We start from the raw sequence: 22,915 nt of genomic DNA, 5'->3' as shown, positions 1-22,915 counted from the left end.
TTGCATCGGGATCCGCATGAATCGATTCCCACTAGAGATCCGTATGATTTATACGTATGATGCGGATCTTGCCCACCACTACTTCGCACGTTTAGTGATTTGACATTTGTCAAGGTGAAATGTCATATCATTACTTATCAGCAAAATAGTTTTTTAAATCTTTTAAAGATTTGGTTTCAATGTGATTAAATTGGCTAGTGCAATCATATTGTGATAAAGAGTGTAAAACTAATTAAATCTATGAAAATGGGTCCGACAAAAGTTGTATTATTGGCTTGCGGTGCATTTAATCCACCAACTAACATGCACTTAAGAATGTTTGGTAACAATTTCTTTTCTTTTAATATAACTGGATGCATGCAATTAATTCATGTATTAAGAATTATCACATATTTGATAATATTATTTAATATTAGGCAATTATTGATTTCTTTCAGAAATTGCAAGAGACCATCTTCACCGACTAGGCTCATACATAGTTGTTGGAGGAATTGTATCTCCAGTGCATGATGCATATGGAAAAAAAGAACTGGAACCAGCAACACACAGAATTACCATGATAAAAATGGCACTACAAAATCACGACTGGGTTGGTTTATCCGATTGGGAATGTAAACAAGAATCTTGGTGTCGGACACGACAAGTTTTGCAATATCATCAGGTATTTCTTATCTCCATATTATTTTAAGTTCAGAATAATTCAAACAATTAAAAATTAAAGATAAGATGTTAGATTGTTACATCCGATTTTTTATGAGATTACTGATATTACTTACCTCTTAAAACTAAAACATGAACTAATTTAGCCATAACATTGCACATTCAAAAAATCATCTAGCTTGTTTTTCTTTTAGATTAAACATATAAAACTTGTTATTTTAGAATCGTATAAATGCAGTGTTAAATCAGTCTCTCAATAACCATTATGACGTAAATGAAGACGACATTAATTGGATACCGGATGATATTAAAAATGGTTGTACAGGACCTATTCAAGTCAAGCTTTTGTGTGGTGGAGATCTCCTAGAATCCTTTGGGACCCCTGGATTATGGTCAAATGAAGATGTATGTGTTTTCTGATTATTCTTTACAATAAATATTCCATTTATATGGGTCCAAAAGTTTTTTTTTTTTGTTTTAAAATAACCTTTAAATTATGTTACTTGCAGAATGTGTTAGTTTACCTCTATTCAATATTAAGAAAGTATTGTATGTAATTATTTATTTGTGCCATTTTTAGTTACTAATTTTATTTATTTGTTATTGTTTAAATTTGTAGATCGAGGATATTGTAGGTCAACATGGGATTGTGGTTATTAGTCGATGGAATTCTAATCCACTGGAATTTATATACAACTCGGACATGCTCACTAAATACATGGTAAGTAATGTTGTATTTTACAGTACAGTTTGACTATTTATTAGTATGTATATTAAAATGAAGAGTTGCACAGTGAAAAGAGATTTCTTTAGCAAAACTAATATTTTCTTTGTAATATATTCGTCAAAAAAGTATCTGAAATTTGTCAATAATACCTATCATATCGACATCTTTTTCAGTTGAAGATGTCGAAGGGTGATTAGACCATCAACCACTTCTCAACCATTTATATGCTTGAGTTGTCGGTAAAATTGAATTACCGTACGTTGTCCCAACTTTTTCAACGATTCAACACAAGAAATTCCATTGGTAGCGCCAAATTTTAGGCAGTCTTTGTTCACTAACATTATCCACAGTAAAAAAACAAAATTGACAGAACTACTTGACATATCACATTCAAACTGCATCAGAGTATAGTGCTATCGACTTTCCATCAAAAAAAGAAATCTACTAATAACCAATTATTTTTAGTCAAATATTGTGATTGTTACCGAATGGATAAGAAATGAAATAAGTTCTACAAAAATAAGAAGGGCCCTTCGAAGGTCGGAATCCGTCCGGTACCTCCTGCCTGATCTCGTCATAGAATACATCCACAAATATAACCTCTACGGGTCGGAAAAAACGTAAGTTACATTTTTATCACTCGAAACTGTTGAACTTAAATATTCCCGAATGTATGTATAATATTTTTTTTATTATTATTCTTGCCTTCCGTGGGAAATCAGTAAGTACTTGATGCCTTCAAATAAAAGCTCTGTATTTCTAACACCGTCGCCTTCAGACGTGCCGATGGAATCCCCGAGCCCTACGAATTGCATGTATATTTGTAATAATAACCTGTTCTCTCGTCAGACGTACGACAAACGGATGTCAATCGACACAGTCGACAGTTACACTAAAACTAACACAGCTAACAACATGAAACACCCAGGTCAAGCGGTAAAAATCATTACCGAGAGTTCGGGCGAACATAAGATCGTTAGAGACGAAGTTAAAAATAAGGAGGTATGTAAAGACGAACAAGTTTTAAAGAGTTCAAAGAGTTATACGAATTTTGACGAAATCGAGAGTAAAGGCGGTTTGAAACACAGCAAATCGAACTCTAATTTAAAACAGTATAAAGGATGCGACGAGAATCTCATCAAGTTTATTTTCACAAAACATGGGATACAAGTTATTAGTGATGTTGAGACGATAGTTTGAATATATTACTTGTATTGTAAATGTCTTGTAAAAATGTTAAATAGATATGTGTCGGTTAACCTGTAAAAAGAAATCCAAACGACAAATTTCTCTACGTGTTGATTATTTTTTTCATAATATCACAGAAATTTAACAATTCACACAAACATACTGTATCATTACCACATTACGAACACCTCGTAAACCAGTAAACTGAAGTTAAAATAAAATTAATAAAATGAAGCAGTCATTCTTTGGCCATTCTCGTTTCACTGAATTAATGTTGACCGGTTGGTTTTTGCCAACCTAATGCCCTGTTATCATTTCACATTACACGAATTGATATTATGTAGTTCATCTAAACTAGGTCAATATAGTGCTTTGAAGTAAAGAGTAACAATACTTTTTATTAAAACATTTTCAAATTTGTATTTATTTTATATTAATCTACATTTTATAATATAGCAAAAATAATTATTTTAAAACAAATTAGTTTACTTACAATTATGCTTATTCTGATATCAAAAAACGAATTATAACTCGCCTATTTATTTGATTTTTAAAAATTCTGGGGAACACGACGAATACTCCTAAAACTGACTCTCACTTAGTGTTACACTCTATACAATAAAGGAATTATAATTAGTTCCTAACATTGATTTTTAATTTCAAAATTTTTCAAAAATAAAAAATAAGGGTACTATTGTCTGATTCCCCCCCTAATAAAGTAGCATGTACATGATTTAGAATTTAGTACTTTGTACATAGTTATTCTGCAAATACGTAACTATCGAAGTGATTTTGAATTATTTATTTGTTAAAGAAAACCTTTGCAATAGATACCTTTACGGAAGCAGGGTTGCCAAGTATATTTATTGTTTAACTATAATAATAGTTCGATGTTTGTGCATTTTATATAGTTTAAAAATTAATGTAGCTTCAAACAACGAAATAATGTTTTCTCCGAGAGTAGGTAACTATGGAAAAAAAAGGTTTAACCACAAAAACAGGTCGATTTTGCTTTGAAGCACTTGCTCGCAGTGGCGGTGCATGAACATGGATTGAATGTGTTCTGCTTAGGATTGTTACGTTTGTTTAATTGAATTCCGGGATATGAAGTGCCCAGAGAGCCTGTAAATGGTGCCGCAGGCGAAAAATTTTAAAATTTTCAATGTCATGCGTTTTCCCGGCACTTCTTAATTTCAAGAAACAATCCATTTATACAAAAATACAGATTTTCACAAGAACGATTTTTGAAATTGATACCTTTTTGAAATATCTATTCACGAATTACCTACTGACGGTATAAATAAATTGGAATAAACTAAATATATTTTATTAAATTATTGAAGGTTGTTTATAAACAAAAAAAATCGTTTGTGAAATTTACCAACGATTCAACGAATTTTAATTTTCCTTGCCGTGTTATGATGTTTTCTTTATCTTTTTTTTATATATATGTATTTACATATATTATATTCTGGGAGTTATACGTACAAATCCGAAATCTGGGACCATACAGCTAATTCCCGGTACAATCACAGAAAATCCTGGTCATACCCATGTGGCTAGATGTTCTTTTAATGTCGTCAAGATCTGCACTAAAATTTATGAATCCACGAAACACATCAGGGTTGTCCGAATTTTCTGTCTCGTCGTATCCGCAAAGTGCTAATTCGAAAGCTCTGCAAAATTTTATGCAGTCTATGATTTTAGATAATACATAACAATTTTTCGTTACCTGTTCATTGTGTTTCCGTATATTGTCCCAATAAGCAGAATCTAACTGACTTATGTTTATTTTACCTAATAACTTAAATTACTTAAATCTTTCACACTGTATATCTATGCTTTATCCCCACCGAAAAGTAAGCACAGAAAACAAAACAGTGTATTTTTTAAATCACACCCGCACACCCACTCTGCTTTTGTGTATACATTATTGTTAAATTGTCTTTTATAACTTTTACTTCGGCTTGTTCCACTAACTTCAATATTAAGTGTGGTGTTGGCCCACCTAATTCTTTTATTTTTAGTTTATCCTCATAAGGCAGAGAACCAAATAAAATTTTTTTTAAAAAACGAAACGCTATTCATTTTAATAACTATAATATCCGTATACGCCTAAACGAAAATATTCACACGTGCCACTCGCAGAAATAAACCACCACATACCACGTACAAATATTACTGCGTTTACTGCAGCAGTGGCTGTCGTTGCAGCCACAAAAGCCCATATAAAAGTGTACTGGGTCACATGCCTGATTAGCCAATAAAAACAAAGAACGCATCTAACTGTTCGCTGTGCACACTTTTTGTATATGAGGTTGCATATATTAAGGAGCGTATATAAGCTCCTAGATTTATTTTAGCGCGAGTACATTTGGATTCTTTAAATATTTTGTTGATATTTAATATGATTAAATACATAAAATTTTATGTGTTCTGCAGTTCCGCAGCTCTTATGGTAAAACCGCCACTGCTTGCTCGCCAATTGTATGTGTCGAAATTACATTTAAAAACTAAGATTTCTATTGTTTCAATTCGTTAATCTAAGTGGACTAACAACGCCTTTTTGTTTCTTCACACCCTTTATAGGTAACTATTTTCAAAAAATTTACTACGTGACAACCCTGCTTCGACTTATGATAAAATAAAACTTACTTTGCATTAAAATAATTGTTATTTCTACTATCTAATCAAATAATCAGATGTTTTGCTAGTTTATAGTTTATTTCAGTAAGTCTCGCGGAAATTGCATGTCGCGAATTCCTGGAGTATTAATAATGGCTGTGTTATCGTTCAGTTCAGTCGGATGTAACATAGATTTATTATTGCATGTTTCTACGTCCCGTGTAATAATTTGGTGTAGCATGTATGTCTTTCTGTTTCAGGCATCTCTAGTACGACCTGCATGTCTCTAGTTGATCTTCTAATGATCTTGGGGCCATGCTTGCACCCCAGTTAGTGATAAATCTCAAATGTCGTACTTACCGCAGCATGTGATTAATCAAAGGTGAACTTAATATATCAGTTTTATTATTTCGGCACTTTCGCTTAAAGAATACCTTATTGTACATCCTATATTTGGTTTAATCTTTTACAACAAAACTTCAAAGATTTCATGAATTGACAGAAATTTGAAATGCTAATTGGAATATTTATTCGTTAAGGGGAAATTTGGGAGTTGGCAAAAATCGTATGGCCTAAACTGACAATATAAATATCAAGATAAGCTTAAATATTTGAAACGTCATAAAAAAATTAATTTAGATTGGTTAGAAATGGTATTCTCTTAGTAGTAGCAGTGTACTATTATGGTATACGTTTAAAATGTCAGCTGAATTGTTTTTGTTTGTAAAATAGCATGCTGAAAGCTTAGAAAAATCGCTATTTTGTACTAATGCTATTTTTTGCCCTCGTTTGATTTCAACCCAAATGATTGATGGTAAAATAATCATGGTATTTTATTTTACGAGTATGTTTTATCATTTCTTTCTGTAAACGCCTCTACTGTGGTTTCTCAATGATTGTAAAAAAATGTTCAATACATTAATTATAAGAAAAAAATATTTAAAATATGGTTGTTATAATTAGTGAAACATAAACGTATTGAAATATTTATCTGAGTGTAGCGAGAACCTGTATGGAAGAGACGATTCTTTCGATGCCGATTTTTAAAATAATTTATTTTCTTTTGCATATAAAAAAAATAATAAAAACTAGAATAGTTTCTAGGGGTTACATGTACAATATTGAAAAATATACTAACTATATACTTTTCAAAACATAAAAAAACTTAAAACTCACCATAAGATGTAAAAATGTACTTAGTTTGTGACTGAGATTTATCATAAGTGATAGCGTACATCACCACAATTGTTACTAAAATATTGTTTTAGCTTTTCAGTTTAAATATTTTTTATATTAAATTATAGGTAGGCATTTTTATATTTTATATGTTATACATTGTTTTCTATAAAGGCAATAAAACCAGTATTAGATACTATTTCTGCATTTTATTTCTTTAATAATAAACGTTTTACCACATTTTGTGGATATGGCAACATACATCACAATTTAATTGATAACTTTTAAAAAATAATGTTTTCGTTCCCGAAACATTAAATAGAAACGTTTTAAAATAATGAGCAACGTAAAAAAAATAATATCGGAGGATAGGTTACCAAATCGGATATGTTACATCTTATAATCCTATGAATATGTTATCTGGAAATTGTCTCTATACACATGGGCGAAGTTAAGTCATCGGATCTGGGTGGGCTAAAGCCCTAATATGAAAAAATGTATATATTTTTTTCATTTTATTTTTGTGTATGTATCAAAGTAAGGTAAGCATATTTTTCTACCAATCCATAAATATTAAAAGTAAATGAAAAAAATTTTTTTTTTCAAAGCCAAATAATTTTATTTTAAAAGTTATTAAAATAAATTCTTCCAGAATATCGTCTAGAATCAGGGATTCTGAAATGTCACTTTCAATGTTAGCAAGTGCTAAAGAACTGAATCGGTCTTGACCCACGGTTGACCTTAAAATTTGGAAATGTGTGAAAAATGGAAATCGGATATACTAATATTTTTGTCCCGTTTCCTGACACAGTTCTTTATTACGGTCGTTTCTGCCTTTAAAACCTCTTTATCAATTCCGACTTCTGTTGGGCAGTGACGCCGACTTGGCTTCGATTAAAATAACTTTCGAGTATGAGGTTATTAAATTATACAATTTTTTTTGTCAAAAAAGTATGTTTTTTATTTTCTGTTCTGATGTGTATGTGTAATAATGTTTTTGGGGGGGCTAATTCGGATTTGGGGGGGGGGGCTTAGCCTCCCCAAGCCCCCCCTTAACTTCGCCCATGTCTCTATATGTATATTAGGAAGAAGCATTTAATATAAAAGAATATATATACCCGGTGTCTGGAAATTAATGCAACAAATTTTTGGTTGCAAATTCTTAGGTGATCCGTATTTTTGATTTTTGCCAAGTGGCCTCCTCTTTTGGAGTTACAACCCCCCGAAATCTGCCTCTCCCTATCTTTTTTATATCTCAGAACCCTGTTGTACGAGATTCATTAAATTTGGTACACGGGTATTAAAATGTGGAATCTGATGCTACGCTTTTTGCCCCCCCCTCCCCCCTTAAGAAATTTTTTCGTGGGCCCCCTTATGGTATATTTGAATTTCTTAAAAATTATTAGTTCCCTAGACAGCCACTGATGTTAGAAACTTTTTCTTCTTGATATTTTTTTGTAAAACGCAATGTTTTCAAGAAAAATGGCAATCATGATATGCACTGGATCACAATTTGACCAAATTTTATTGCATTAATTTCGGGACACCCTGTATATTAAAAGGTTCCTCGGTTTTTCTTGCATCCTAATCAGGGACTTGCCGACAGGTGAATTGATAGTCGTATTTTTCAACAATTGATCTAATTCTTAACTTGGTTAAAAATTATGATCCTTGGCTATTATTTGGACTCGATTTAACAGGTATAGTAAAATTGCTTAATAAAAATCACCTAAAACTAAAACCTGCAAAATTAACTAAGCGATTTAGTGTTGATAACTTTAAATCTTCATTCTGAAAAATTAATTTTATAACAATTTTGTCTATAAATAACGTGCTACTACTACTAGACTGGATGACCTTTTTTTGGAGAATGTTCAAAAATAATGAAAATTTTCATCAAAAAATGTAAAATATTTCGTGTTTTAATTTTATAAACCATTATATCATAAACATAAATTTGCAGATTCTTTGCGTTTACACTTATTTATTACCGTTTGTATTTGATGAAAATCTTCCAAAAATAAATTCTCTAGCATTTTACAACACTACTACGGCATATTTTAATTCACAAAAAAGTGTCCGAATAATATAGAAGGTTGATTTCTCTGTTTTTGATTGAATAAATAAATTTCTTCAATTTAATAACTTCAATGAGAAATCTCTTTTTGACATATTCGTCATCGAATTCCACAACCTTGCGTTACTTTGAACGAACCGAAATCTCCACGGTATATATCCCTCCAAAGTAAGATAACCCGCACTTAATTATCTCCGCAGATCCTGATATAATCATGCAATATACAGGGTGTTTGATAAGTCGATGCATTCCTTCCAGAGGTGATATATTTCCTAAATATACCATATTCCGAAAACGCTTAGTTTCTGATCTACAGGGTGATAAAGTTTTAATAAAAAAATGCTAATTTATAAATATTGCGGAAGTGTTTTCGGAATATTAAGGAAATGTATCACAAATCACTTGTACTATAGCCTACCGCAAGGCATGCATCGACTTACCAAACACCCTGTATATTAGAATTAACCACCTCATAGCAACCTTAAAAGACTTAAAAATAATCGCAGTAAAAAACTATCACAGAAATTTATTTATACATAATGGTCATTCTTGCATTTATACTCTGAAAACCATGATTGGTTAAACAAACGTTACCATGATCCAACTAATCACTACATAAATTAGAGCTAAACTAATAAGCGCCAAATATTATTTAGAATTTACATGTTGCCTCTTTTTTTTAAAACATCAAACGGATATTTTCTGTAGAAAATTTGAATATTTGTGTATAGAAATCCAGAATTCGAATATCACAAATTTTGTAATACATTTACAAAGCAATGTACAAACTTAACTAAAACATAACTAATTTTATAAAAAAAAAAAAAGAATAAAAATAAATAAATAACACCGACACGATTTGTACTGTTTCCAAGAAAAATAGATAATTTAAATGTTTCCCTTGTAAACTGATATGTTCAACTATTAAATATCCATATCCATACGAGTTATATGTATGTATCGCAGCAGCCTTAAATTTTTTTAACAAAATAATCTCTAAACTTTAGCTGACTTCTGCGGAGAACAATCACACCAAGGAGTGGCAGTGTGGTTGCAAATTAACTGTATATTAATAATAGTCGCAGGTGCCCCGTTGATTTCCAAGTTTTTATAGCCCAAAATGTTGTATCGGACATCGTGAAGGCCGGTTTGCCTATCACGTTTCCTCGTCACTTCTCTCTGATTAAAACACTTCGTCGTGTCCCTTTTTCTATCTTTCCCATGGATATGCCTACAATGTTCACATGATTATAATTGTTATTTATATGTACATCTAATGCAGAGGATTAATGTTTGAGATGCTTGGAAAATTAAAGAATTGAGCGATAAATATTTTTGAACTCTTGATATCACATTGTATCTAAAGTCATATTTATAGCAAAATGTTTCTGTATATTTTTTATTTGAAAAGAGCAGTTTGCAGTTAATATTGATTTACTCCACTTTGTGGTCCTAACTTATTATTAAAAATTAATAATTCGAAAACGGCACGTTTTTTTAATAAAACGGTGATCTTTTTTCATTGAAATAAAAAAGAATATCCAGAACATCTCTAATTCAGAATATAACTTGTTTTTAATTCTAACGTCCTGTATCTAGAAAATGAGGATTGCATAAGGTTCAAAATTGTTCTGAATCAAATTCGATTGCATCCGACTGTTCGAAACTGTTTCTAATGCATTAGGAATAAAGCTAATGTTAATACTAAAAAAATATAAATAAATTTATATTTATAACCCGTAATTTATCTCTAGTTCTAGATAAAACTGATAAAAACCAATATTAATCTATTAATCAACAATAAACCATATATTACAACAAATTGTAAAAGTATTTAGAAAATAATATAAAACATTGTTTTATAACTATATTATAATCAAAATTGTGATTATTATTATGCAAACATATAAATTGCACAATATTGTGTATTCTGTTTGGGCAGACAATCCTATAAATATAATATACTAGTTTTGCAGTTTTAAAAAAATATTGTGAAATATAGTTTAAGAATAATTCAGCCTTGATTATTCATCAGACTAAGAATTATAAAAAAAAACAGTTATAAGTATGTACATACATATAAACTTTGTGCAATTTCTTTTGTAATTTAACAAAATTTTAGATTTTTTTATGAAAAATGGGTGGGAATAGTCATTAATGAGAAATATAATCTCAGATGTTGCTAGAAAGAACTTTTGGTTGTAATACTTTTGTTATTTAGCTTTCTTATTGTTTTAAAGTAATTTCAATATGTTAAAAGTTGAGTCATTTTTCTCGAATTGTGTTTTAAAATGTTATAATTTACAAATATTTTTACACAAACTTTGTGCATTTAAAAATTTTGTGCACAGATTGGTGCATTTGTGCAAAATTAGTCCATTGTAAATAATTTTGCGAAATAATAAACAATTCTTTAATTCCATTTGTTATTTCAAGGCAGAGAAAGGAAAGTGATTTTCAACTGTTAATATTTCAAACGCAATTGACCATATAAAAAATGTTAGGTAAATAGAAAAGTTTCCTAATAAAGTCTCAAGTCTCTAATAGGGTTCATAGTTCAAAAGTAAGAATGAATTCCCTGACTTTTCCAGGTTTTCCCTGACTTTCAAAATAAAATCCAGGTCACTCGTAGTTCATTTTCACATACTAATTGGTGTTTATGCATTAAATTTTTTCTCGACTGGAGCCCATAATCTTTTTATACCCTAAGAACCTCTTATAAAGGTTTCAAAACCACAAATAGTTTTCTCTTTCAAGAACCCAGGACCGGCTTTCACAAAATTTCCAGTTGCAAACATCAAATTCCCTGACTTTCATGAATATTTTTAAAATTCCCTGACTATTCCCTGTTTTTTATGAAGAATAACGAATTCCCTGACTTTTCCCAGTTTTCCCGGCCGCTACGAACCCTGTCTAAAAACAAGTTATAAGAAGAGTGCAAATAAAATATTACATGCAGCTTTTTCAATAGAGAATTATCTCTCTCAGATTATGTTTAACACCCTGTATGAAACGGAAGCATTTTTCAAGAAAATATTATTCGAACTACTCCCATTGTAGAATCTATCAGTGACTTTGGCCCATTAGCAACTGAGAAGCTTGTCTCGAAAGTAGTCATTCAAAAAAATGTTGTGATGATGATACTACATAAGAGTCAGTATATAATATTTTTGGACCTATTAACACTGTATCAAAATCGGTCCAGGAAAAGCTGGGGTTACAGCTTACAGCATTTTATAAAAGACCCTGGGTATCTAAATGTTTTTTAGACTACCTGCGGACATTGTGAGGTACATAACATATAATATCACCTAGTTTTAGATATAATTCAAGGGAAATACCAGGTAATGCAAGGAAGTTGTAGGTTGATGGGAAATTCTAGGCAAAAATTGGGTAATGAAGGGAAATACATAGTTATTAATGAGAAAAAGACAGTTTTCAAGAAATAATGTGAAATAGTTACACCATTTTAGTCAGCAGTTTCCTTCTCGACCAATTACAATTGGAATTTTAAAAAATTCCATAAAAATTAAATAAATTTCCTTACATTTCCAAATCTAACACACTATTTACTTTATTTTCATTTAGAAAATGTAGAAAAACAATTTTATTGAGAAACATGATGTAAAGTTGTGATTGAAACAGTTGCCTATGATTTTTTTAAACCATTATCGACCAACTTTACAGGAAAACAAAAGAAAAAAATTTTACTTTCTTACCCAATATTTTGTTGAAACAGAAAGTAAATAATATAAATATTTTGACTCCACCTATCCATAATTAAGTGTACCTGTACATACAATTCACAATGTTTAACTTTACCTAAAAGTATTGTTAACTCCAGTAGAAATATTCTCTGGCCTGGTAACATTCAAATGGGCGTCTTTTAAACGAACATAAAATTCATCATCTTCTAGCCCCCAACCCCAGTACCTATTTGATAGCCCGTTTACTATTTCAAAATGTTCTCTGCAAAAAAAATACAATAATATTCAAAATAAAGAAACCACAAGTTTTTATTACCGATTGATCAATAAAATGCCTCCAATGAATTTACTGTAGTGGTATTTTGGATGCAAATCTGGAGCAGCTAAATGGAATGGTTGTTTTGGATAGGCGTACGATAAATTAGAATTTAAAGGCAGTAAATCTACATCATGCATAGCAATATAATCAAAATCATGTTTGGTATGTAGAAAGCCAATGTTAATCAGTGATGCTCTATTAAACCTATATGCATCTACTTGGTTTAATATAAAAATATTGTAAGAGATCTGTTGATTATTTAAAAAATTGTGGATGTAAGGGACGAATTCCAATAGTTCTTCAAAACGTTCTCTATACGGTACTAATACTGCAAGCCTATGTTTAGAACTAATCAATTTAGTCGTTGGCCTTATTCCATATTTAACAATGTCTGGCACAAGACAGTTACACTGATCTACAAATAAGTAAAATTATTTAAAATATTATAAGTTTTGGTAACATATTTACCAATTGTCAATAATTTAAAACTTAAAATTACAGTAATAATAAACATCACAGAAATGAGTACGACCAAGTAACCAGTGAAAGAAAAACGCACATATTTCGCCCGTACCATTTTGTACTCCTCTAAATATATCCTAGCATATTGGTTCTTTGCACTACATGACTATTATTAATATTTATCCTTTACAAAGAATTATTCTATTTTCCAACCTATTTTTCAAACATAACCTATTATCATAGGAACCTTCACATTCTTGTCCTGATCAGTTCAGTTCAGTTCAGTGCAGTTCACTTTCACTGACTACGAAGGAGTTAATTTTAAAATATTTCTTTGGCTAAAAATGAAACGGATCATTAAATTAAATTAAATGTTTTATTTATCTGTCAGATAAATAAATCACAGCTGTTGTTAATAACCAACAATTTTCTCAACAACACATCAAAATTTAAACCTCCACCACGATTTTATATCTGTAATTTTTACAAGAAACGTAACTTACCAACGCTAAAAGACTTTTTGGCTTTTCGAAAACTGTGTTCTTGTTAACCGATCACTAGAATCTAGAATAACTGATCTTGTCGCCCAGAAAGTAAACCAGTTAAAATGTTTGAAAAAAGATTATTGACAAGATTTTAATGTTAAATTTTACGTCACTCTCAAATATATAGATAATAGCAATCAAAGACAATTGTCAGAACTAGATACACATATTTTTTTTTAAATAAAATATTAATCTTCGAGCATATACTTGCTCGAAGATATCAGAAAAGAACTGTAACTTATCCATCTGATATCAGTTCAGTTTCCGAAAACTCCTATAATCAGAAATCAGAACCAAATTATAACAGTGCTGCCAATATAAATTTGCTATTCTTTATAAATTTTATTTTCCATTAATTAATTTAGACATGCAAACAATAAGTGGAAAATGAAATATTTTATAACTAATTTGTAGAAAATCACTCTCTAAATGAACCGAATTACTTTCGCAATATGAAGAAACATATTATTGATTATTTTTTCAAATTGCAAACCATTGCGCAATCGTGCAACTAGCTTCTCTTATAAAGCTGCACCATTTCGCGGTCACAGGCAAAGTTGATCATCTCGTGTTCAACTGGAAACATGTTATTGAGTTTTATTACAATTTTATCTCAAGTTAAATGTCAAGTGTTGAGTATAAGTGGACAAAATACTTTAAGAAACAGTTTACCGTCTTGATCAAGTGTTAAATTAGTTGTTTTATTTAGTAAATTTAAGAAAAAGTTTATTTAATTTTCGACCATGCCGAAAGGAAAGAGAAAAGGGAGGTCTGGTAAGTACGCACACTCATCTTGATTTAGGTAGTGAGCTTTATTTGACCCTGCGTTAAGACCGTTTTTCCTTAATTTTATTACTACTTTGGGACGTCAAATTCTCATAAATGGATTGCATTTTTTCGTGGAAAATTGTGACATATGGTACCTTTGTTATTTCTTTATTAACATTTTCATTGTTAATTTATAGTTTCACGTCCTCAATAATCTCAATATAAACATCTGTTGACGTGAAATATTTAAAGGCTTTTCGAAATTTGAATGAGTCATGTTGGGCAATGTCTTAATTTAGACGGGTAGACTTTAAACATGTATATTTGAATCAGGTCGTTCCAAGCTTTATGTAAATTGATGGCGGAAATTATTTAAATTGTGAATTTAAATTAAATTATATTGTCATTACATAAGTTTACTTTCTCTCTTAGTAATGCAAAATGTAACAATATACTGTTAACATCTCTTCCCTAATACTTACAGCATAAGGAAAGTAAAAGTAAATATTTCTAGGTCTATTACAGTAGTTCATTTTCTTGTTGTATATACCTACTACACACTACATGTTTCTTGTGTCAAGGCAAAATTATATAATGAAAACGGGTCTTCCAAAATGAAACATGACTGATTAAATTTAATATGTTAGTGTTATTTTAGGAGTAGGTGGTGCTTGTATATTCAATATTTAATTACATATGACGAGTTTTTTAATAAATAAAAATTACAAGAATAATTACTATTTACAAATTGGATTAATAAGTATTTGCTAGAAAGTGACCTTCACCTATATTTAATAATGAAACTATTTTATTTTAATGTAAAAATTATGTTGCAAGTGCTTTCTGCATGTGTTTTTTCTGTTAGTAGGAATTCTAAAATTTCCAAATTATTAATATTTATAACTTGGAACATGAGTCATCTTGTGTAATAGTGAAATAAAATACCTATGTATAGGTACATAATGAAAAAGCAATACATTTTAATATTTCTATGTAAATAGATTTTATCATTATCAGATATACAAGGTACCTACTCAATGTAAAGAAATATTCAGAAAAAAATTTAATTCTAAAAATTGTTTACTTGTACCTATTATTATCTTGTATTTATATCAAATCAGGTGTACTCAAAAAAAATATCATCCACAAGATTATTCTCTTAAAAAAACAATAAATATAAATTAAGGTATGTTGCTTCAAACAATACTATCAATTTCTTCTGGAATTTGTGTGAACTTTATATCTTTGTCGAAAACAATATATGTAATAGTTTCAATTTGTTAATCCACAATTTGAAAAAAAGAGAATGTGGATTTAAAAAAATTACAATTCAGTGTTAATGTTTAAAATGCCTAAAATAACTTGTCCCTTTCTCAGATCGTAATCGTAATGATGGCTCATTACATTCTTCCGACGACGATTCCAATAATAATGATAACCTAAGTCTCATAAGTAACTGCTCAGAGACTCGCAGCGAAGACGGCGAGGAAAGCAGCGAGCTAGCCCAGGAACAATTCGAGGAAAAATTATGCGAATTACTCGACGGTTTGTCACAGAAGTCGTCACAAGGACGGACAAATTGTTTCCAGTCACTCGCCAAAGGTTTAGTGAAGAAATACATACCTAACTTCATTAGAGACAGGTACGAGAAACCAGTCTTTGTTCGCGAAAATTTAAAAATGTTTATTTAATCAGTTTAACAATGTTCGTTTCGATAAGCTTTTCAAAAGTTTATTATCTTCCCGACAGGTACTTCACAATTTGTGACAGCATAGAGAGAAGTTTGAAGAAAGGTGGTGGATCAGAGAAGGCGGCAGCTGCTGAACTGGCGACGATCATCTGTGTGCAGTTAGGCGGGGAAGATACTAGCGAAGAAATCTACCGTATGCTCAAACCCGTTTTGTTTACCACAATTTGTGACAATACAGTTTCTGCTACCGTGAGAGCCAAAGTAAGTAAGGAATATATGCTGTTTTTGTTTTTAGTGAAATCGGAGATGTTCAATTTTAAAATCTTATTTTTTTTTTTATTTTTTTCTAGATTTTTATTTCCATTGTCTAGTCAAAGTAATGCACTAGCCAGCAAATATATATTTTACAACACTACTGAAAAATGTTAAACTTTAAACTTGTTAATATCACAGTTGATGACTTTAAATTTTTAAACTTTGATCCTTTTTTTAATTACTTTACGAGCTCCTAAAAATTCTGGAAAATAAATATGCTTAGTTTTTCCATTACTATCAAATAGACAAGTAAAAAAATATATGGTTTTGCCCATTGTTGGGTTTAAATTTGAGAAGAAAAAACATAATTATCAATATTTTATATAAAATAATACAATATTTAACTTTGGATGGGGTTGTTTTTGCCCGCCTAGTACTATGTTGTCATTTCACATCAGGTAGTTCACCTAAACTAAGTCTCAATATCAGGGATCACTGACACTAAAATTCACAATATAAACAAAGTGCTTATAAAAATAGTCAATGCTTTATATTAAATATGATTTTAAAAAATATTTCAAGTCGGAGTAGTAATTATTTTTATTATACTTGGATCGTGTGTAAGTACATACCTATCTAATTTATATTGAACAATGTTGAAATGGAGTGTAAACTTTGATCTCTACCTCATGAAATAATTAGGCTAGTTCTAGGAAATTCAACAAACAAAGAGCAAACAACATATTTATGGCAGACAGTGTTTAATCCATATGATAAAGCAGTTTTTTCTAGTAATAAATATACGTCTGAAACAAAATTTATGTATAGGGATTTCAAGGTTGGGCTAAAATTCTTGTTGGCCTTGATAGGCTCGTAGATTTTAGTTTATCATTTACATAAATTCTAGGATTTTTTTTTTGTGTGGGGATTGAACCATTAGATTGTAGATGTAATTACGGTGTTTATCTGTTTTGTGTTCATAATATTAGTCATTTGCTGCATGTTTACTAGTTGTTTGTTTCTAAATATTTTACTAGTAAACACTTTGTTATCTTTGGAATATCAGAACATATTTGATAAAACCGAGTATAATAAATGTACAAAAATTAAAGTTGGAAACAACTTCTTTTAGAAAGGAATTCTAATTTCACATAATTTTCTAATTTAATTTATTTCACTTTCTAATCGCATCATTCTTTACATTTTTAAAGTTTCTTTTTGTAATGGTGGTGCAGCAGCTTTTAAGTAATTTTAACAATTTGAACAGCAACTTAAAACCGATTTTCCATTAACAAATTTTTTATCTAATATTAAAATAAAAACATGTATTTGATTATTATCTCTCATATTTTTACTTTATTTTAAGGGTATTGAACCGATTTAAATAAATAGATATTTTTTTAATAATTTTAAATGAAATCAAACGATGTTCTGCAATACCAAAAATTTAGGTATGCAAAAAATACCTTACTTCCTAGACAAAATTAATATTTTTGTATTGGTTTGAATCATAGACCTTATAAACCACTGGACTCGCCCAACTCTCTTTTTGCTTATATAAACGGCAATCGGTCAGACGTGTGCGAGAGAGATGGAGCTAGTAAGGGCTTAAGCTTCGTTCACAGAATTTCGATTGCAGCGTGTTACACTTAATTCAACAAATCAGCTATCTATACTCGATTCCTTACCCCTTTTTTCTGTTGGGCCGTATTCAAAAACTTTATAAAAATAATATAGAGACTAAAAGAAAAAATGTTCATTTTTTCCAGTAGTGTACGTATGTAAAAGGATTTATTATATTACTGTCCTAATTACAGTACAATATTTGAATTGTTTTTGCTATAATATTCCAAATAGTTTTTATAATGCCTTCTTTATGTATTTCTCCATTTATTTTCCTCATATTGTAAACTCGATCGGTTAAAATTACTTCAAGCTCTGCTGACGTAGTTGTTTCAAATATTTCATACTTTCTTGCTTTGCAGAACTGTATAGATTAAAACTATGTCGATGCTTTCTTTGTTCAACATATTATTTGAAGAGAATTTTTGCTGGAGTACATTGTAAGTACATTTCAGTTAAAACTTTTTCTTTATATTCGGTTTGATGTTAAAAAATAATTTGAAGAGTAACACATTTAAAGCGGCAGAATTTTGACTTTAAAAGGACATTTTATTTTGAGGATGCATCTAATAAGTTATCATCAGCGACAACTCTACTTGATGGTCATTATTTTCAGAAAAATGCGAAAAGTGTAAACATGTTGGTACCATCATAACTTTACTACCTATGAAATTTAATTTTTTCTCCACTTAAACGTTTCTTTACGCAATTTATCGCAGAACACGATTGCACCATATTTAGTTTTTACAAATCTTTCATATACACTAACTAAGTCACACAAAAATTCAAGAAATCGATCAATAATGTCAATACATGACATTTACTTCAAAGTTTGTTTACGGCATTTTGTACCGGTATACCTGTGTACCATCATTTGTTTTACCGGTATTTTCCTCAACTAGCTTCATCTGCCTTGCACACATCAGCGCGATCGACCTCTTTCTAGGGCCAGTCCACAGTTTACTAGGTCTATGGTTCGAATTAACTTATAACCTTTAAAATACAGTAAAAAATGTGACTAATAATAAAATATATGTTTTTTGATAAGATATTACACTTATTCCTGTATCACTTAACAAAGAGCAACACATAAAATAGCTGCTATGGAAAGGTCTGCGTTTTACCTATTTTCAAGTGGCCTCCTTACAATATCATCAGTTAAAAACTTTGTCTATGCGGTGGATATCTTCTGCATACTAGATTTTTGGAACAGAGAATTTTTTTTAATTTGTTTCAATCAATTCAATACCTTTAAAATAAAGCAATAACACCCCAAATATTTTCCCATTTTTGAAACCTGCATAAAAGTTCTTTTTCAATGAGCGTCGAAATTTTAACCTGTATTTGGCTTATCAACAGCAACAACAAGAAAATTGTTACATTAAAGTGTTGCTTTTCTTGAACTAAATGCAATTTTTTTTGTGTGTACCGTCAGTTTTTTTTATATTTAATTATAAAAGAAAATTACTTGACATTTACAATTGTATTTATAGAAAAAAAAATTAATTCCATGAACTTTTTTTGGGGAACGAATAATTCTAGACTTATTTTATATTTTGTGGAGTGTTTGGTAGTCAATTTTTAAAATTTAAAAAGAAAATGGTTTTCGAATAAAATATTTATAAAGAGTTTTATTATTTAAAATCCCTTAAAGTACATATTTTATTTCTTGTACAATCTGTTGAATCAAAATTTGTCGAACGCACAAGTTTAAGACGTAAAAAAACCATCAACTTTGGTTTCAGAGCTGCGTAGCGCTCGGTACGATCACTTTCTTGACCGGCGGCGACCTGGGCGAAGTAATCATACTGATGCAGCAACTTCAAGCCATATTTTCCGCTAGTTATTTAAAGGGAGATGGAGCGCTGGCCAACGTCGCTCCAGAAAGTGCGATCCTCCACGCGTCGGCGCTCTCGACTTGGAATCTTCTACTTACGTTGATCAGCCCCGGGAGCATCGGGGGCATGCTCAATACCAAGAGCCTACCGTAAGTACATAAAAAAATTTGATAGGAAAAAAATAATGAAAGGTATCTTTTAGGTCTCTAGAGAAACTCTCTGAACTTCTGGAGTCGTCGCATTTGGAGGTTAGGATGGCTGCGGGAGAGGCTCTGGCGTTGATTTACGAATTGGGCAGAGAGGAGGATGAGGAATTCGAGGAAGATTTCGCACTGGACGTAACGGAGACTCTCAAACAGCTCGCTACCGATTCCCATAAATATAGGGCGAAGAAGGACAGGAAACAACAGAGGGCCACTTTCAGGGATATCCTGCAGTTCGTTGAGGTGAGCGTTTCACTGTTAATCCCTTTTATTTATCTCCAAACGATTAGAACTTCTATAAAAGATATTAAAGTGTTATTTAAAAGATTAATTGATTAAATCCGACGTATTTTTATAGGATAAAAAGCACCGTTCGAGTTGTTTAAGCCTGGAGAAAGCAAATAATTGTAACTCGTTCGTCAGTTTCTGCTTATCGTACGTGATTTTATTTTTAACTTCAAGGACAGTTTTCGACTTATGCACCGGTTATTTGTAAATTATTATGACCATCGGCAAGGTCAGCGCATATTATATTATAATCGAAATGAATATATTTTAATGCATTGTGTATTTCATAAGGAATATGCATATCTACCTGATATACAGGGTGATTCAGAACTTATCAAAAAATAAAAATTCTGGATGTACAGGGGACCCTTAAAATACAATTTTGTAAAGAAAAAATCAAAAAGGGCAGTTCGAAAATGATTTAAAAATACACTTGTGCGTACACTGTGTACACTTCCAGTGTGTACACTGGAAACTGGTCCACTGTAAAACCTGACATTGTACAATGCGACCGGCTTGGCGGTGTGATAAAAACGGACAAAAACTTGTAATGAAAGAAATATGTAAATTGAATTTTATCGCACATATTTTATATACGCAAATTCAACTACTTTTGCCTTTATTAATTAATACAATTAATTTGTGTTTGTAAATAATAAAATCATTTGATATACCCGATGTTACAACAATTGTTCAAAATTGTGTAAACACATTTGGGTCCGTCTTACTCAGTTTCTACGAACTAACACAAATGTTGTCTTGCTTCACCATAACACAAATGCTTCACCATAAATTAAAACAATATCCATCAACTCTTGAGTTGCTATCCACGCAAACCATTTTTGACACTTAACTAACTAAAAAAACTATTGTAAACACCACAGATAACTGGTAAATACTATCGCAACGACGATTGCAAAATCCGATTTCAGTATTCGGAGTCGCTGAGGCCACTTGGTTCTCCACGTGCATTGCGAATGACGCTAGATACTACAGTTGTCCAGCTATGTAGTCGTTGAATGTACTATAACTTCAATAATTTTTTTCTCGGAAACTAAGGATTTTACAATTTTTTTTTACGATATCGACTCCATTTCTCATGCCGCATCTATTCCCAAATTTTTTTGGATAAGTTGTGAATCACCCTCTATAATTTTCATTGTATTCATTTGAAGTAACGACTGCGATAAATAAATAAAAATCAAATATAAAAATAAAATATAAACGAAAAAAGAAAAAAAAGCTTTGCACATTTATGAGGTGTTTATGACGATTTTATCGTTTATATACTCTCATAAGTGATGATACATGGGACAACAACAGATCCTACACATTAAATTATTACGATTTAACCAAACTTACCTTAGTTCAAAAGTTGAGACTTAAAAAGATACAAGGCGTCAAAGTGAAAAATTTGTTTTCATTATTTTTAAAATTACTGATAATGCACAAATTCTGGAGATGGCAAGTTTTTTGAGGTGACAAATTGAAATCCGATCATAATTTTGCTGTTACTTATTACAGGGTACCTTGTGGCACTTTGTAAGACTTTAGAATGTCATAACTTTTTTTGTTCCTCGGTATGTCCATCTTTGATATTTCTTATGTTTTTTACTTATCCATATTTTATCGAGATAGTAAATTTTTATTTTCCGTTTTTTTCAAATACTCTTCGCCATACTACAATTTCCTTCTTTTCTATTAGCATACCCTTTCAACTTCGTTTTAAGTAATGAAAATTTATTCATTGGCAAAAGCTTTTGGAGACAATCCAGGCAAATTTTCATCAGCGATTAATGCTGAAAGTACATTTTCAAAACAATATCCATGGATCTTCCAATGAATAGCATATTTATCATTAACAGTTAAAATTTTTTGTTTGATACATATCTTCTAAAAAATGTGCACTCATATTCCTTGAAGTGTTGTCTTGATTTTCTTTTACAGCACATTATGTAAGTTTGTCATATTCTCAAGGAGTAAAAGTTGTCATTGTTACACTTTTACATCACAATATTATCTTGAAGACGGTTCAAATAAGGACGAATTTTTTAATTTTCCAGAATGGTACTATCCCCGAGGTTCAAGTAAAGTTCGGCAAAGACCTCGGCAAGGAAGTACTGGTGTTGGATACCTGGACCAAAAGGAAGCAGTACGAGTCGTTGTGCAACATTCTAGGACCCAGCATTAATATCCATCTAACCGAAAACTATTTGTTGAGGGACATATTCGAAATAGCGGGCGCTCCGCCTACTTCAATTCTGCCACCTGACGCTTTGCGAAAGATGCAACGGTATCGACAGGTAAGCGTAAGATTTGCATAAAATTCGAAATTTATGATTGTGTCTAGCCGTGAGTAAACCCGAACGTCTGGCACGCATCCACTTTAAAGGTCTCCTGTGTTGGTTCATTTACGAAACGCCCTCTACAAATTTTATTTACCACAAAGTTTAGGAAAGAACATTTTTTATTTTATGTTAAAAATCTTATAGTCCACGGGTCCACGTACAAAGAAAAAAATGATTACCAGCAAGCTGTAACTTAAAAAAATATATATGAAAAAAAAAAAATTTTTAATTTCTCTAATTTCAAAATAAATATGACTAATTTAAATTTATTTTTTTATACAATTACAAAAAAATTGTATACGTATAGGGTGGTCCTGAGCTAATAGGTCAAAATTCATGGATATATTCTCGAAGCAAAAATATTGCGATTTAGCCGAACTTACCTTAGTCCAAAAGTTGATAGTTAAAGAGATACA

At 30.8% G+C, this 22,915-nt stretch overlaps 3 protein-coding genes across 5 annotated transcripts in view; 2 read left to right on the top strand and 1 right to left on the bottom strand.

Moving 5' to 3' along the window:
• Positions 1-112: 112 nt before the first annotated feature.
• On the top strand, positions 113-6,569 carry LOC108913887 (nicotinamide/nicotinic acid mononucleotide adenylyltransferase 1). 3 transcript variants are annotated; one of them, XM_018719539.2, is made up of 7 exons: positions 241-322; positions 438-661; positions 883-1,065; positions 1,280-1,381; positions 1,853-2,007; positions 2,110-2,389; positions 5,461-6,569. In XM_018719539.2, the coding sequence occupies exons 1-7, from the start codon at positions 241-243 to the stop codon at positions 5,488-5,490; spliced, it is 1,056 nt and encodes a 351-aa protein (XP_018575055.1). In that variant the 3' UTR covers positions 5,491-6,569. The 3 variants fall into 3 exon arrangements, with proteins under 3 accessions (XP_018575053.1, XP_018575055.1, XP_018575056.1); XM_018719537.1 differs by lacking the exon at positions 5,461-6,569 and having other exon boundaries at positions 113-322; positions 2,110-2,587; XM_018719540.2 differs by lacking the exon at positions 2,110-2,389.
• A 7-nt stretch (positions 6,570-6,576) lies between these two features.
• Positions 6,577-13,178, bottom strand: LOC108913888 (beta-1,4-galactosyltransferase 7). The gene is made up of 4 exons (XM_018719541.1): positions 12,948-13,178; positions 12,477-12,894; positions 12,276-12,422; positions 6,577-9,684 (listed from the first exon to the last, which is right to left on the bottom strand). The coding sequence occupies exons 1-4, from the start codon at positions 13,054-13,056 to the stop codon at positions 9,450-9,452; spliced, it is 909 nt and encodes a 302-aa protein (XP_018575057.1). The 5' UTR covers positions 13,057-13,178; the 3' UTR covers positions 6,577-9,449.
• An 841-nt stretch (positions 13,179-14,019) lies between these two features.
• Positions 14,020-22,915, top strand: part of LOC108913886 (interferon-related developmental regulator 2) — a 12,317-nt gene continuing 3,421 nt past the window's right edge. The window contains exons 1-6 of the mRNA XM_018719536.1: positions 14,020-14,260; positions 15,632-15,896; positions 16,004-16,205; positions 19,568-19,809; positions 19,863-20,106; positions 22,215-22,454. Coding sequence (XP_018575052.1) covers positions 14,230-14,260; positions 15,632-15,896; positions 16,004-16,205; positions 19,568-19,809; positions 19,863-20,106; positions 22,215-22,454 — 1,224 coding nt within the window. The 5' untranslated portion in view covers positions 14,020-14,229. The remainder of the gene's footprint in view (positions 14,261-15,631; positions 15,897-16,003; positions 16,206-19,567; positions 19,810-19,862; positions 20,107-22,214; positions 22,455-22,915) is intronic.

The sequence above is a fragment of the Anoplophora glabripennis genome, unplaced genomic scaffold, assembly GCF_000390285.2.
Source record: "Anoplophora glabripennis isolate ALB-LARVAE unplaced genomic scaffold, Agla_2.0 scaffold900, whole genome shotgun sequence".
Taxonomy (NCBI): Eukaryota; Metazoa; Arthropoda; class Insecta; order Coleoptera; family Cerambycidae; genus Anoplophora; species Anoplophora glabripennis.
The sequence above is the reverse complement of the archived record's forward strand: the minus strand, read 5'-3'. Positions and strand labels throughout refer to the sequence as shown.

Coding starts and splice junctions, on each gene's coding strand:
- LOC108913887 (XM_018719537.1), top strand. CDS start 241: ATGAAAATGGGTCCGACAAAAGTTGTATTATTGGCTTGCGGTGCATTT. Junction 1,066..1,279: donor GATTATGGTCAAATGAAGAT/GTATGTGTTTTC, acceptor TTAAATTTGTAG/ATCGAGGATATTGTAGGTCA. Junction 2,008..2,109: donor CTCTACGGGTCGGAAAAAAC/GTAAGTTACATT, acceptor GTGGGAAATCAG/TAAGTACTTGATGCCTTCAA.
- LOC108913888 (XM_018719541.1), bottom strand. CDS start 13,056: ATGGTACGGGCGAAATATGTGCGTTTTTCTTTCACTGGTTACTTGGTC. Junction 12,423..12,476: donor GGCATTTTATTGATCAATCG/GTAATAAAAACT, acceptor TTTTTTTTGCAG/AGAACATTTTGAAATAGTAA. Junction 9,685..12,275: donor GGAGTTAACAATACTTTTAG/GTAAAGTTAAAC, acceptor TGAACATTGTAG/GCATATCCATGGGAAAGATA.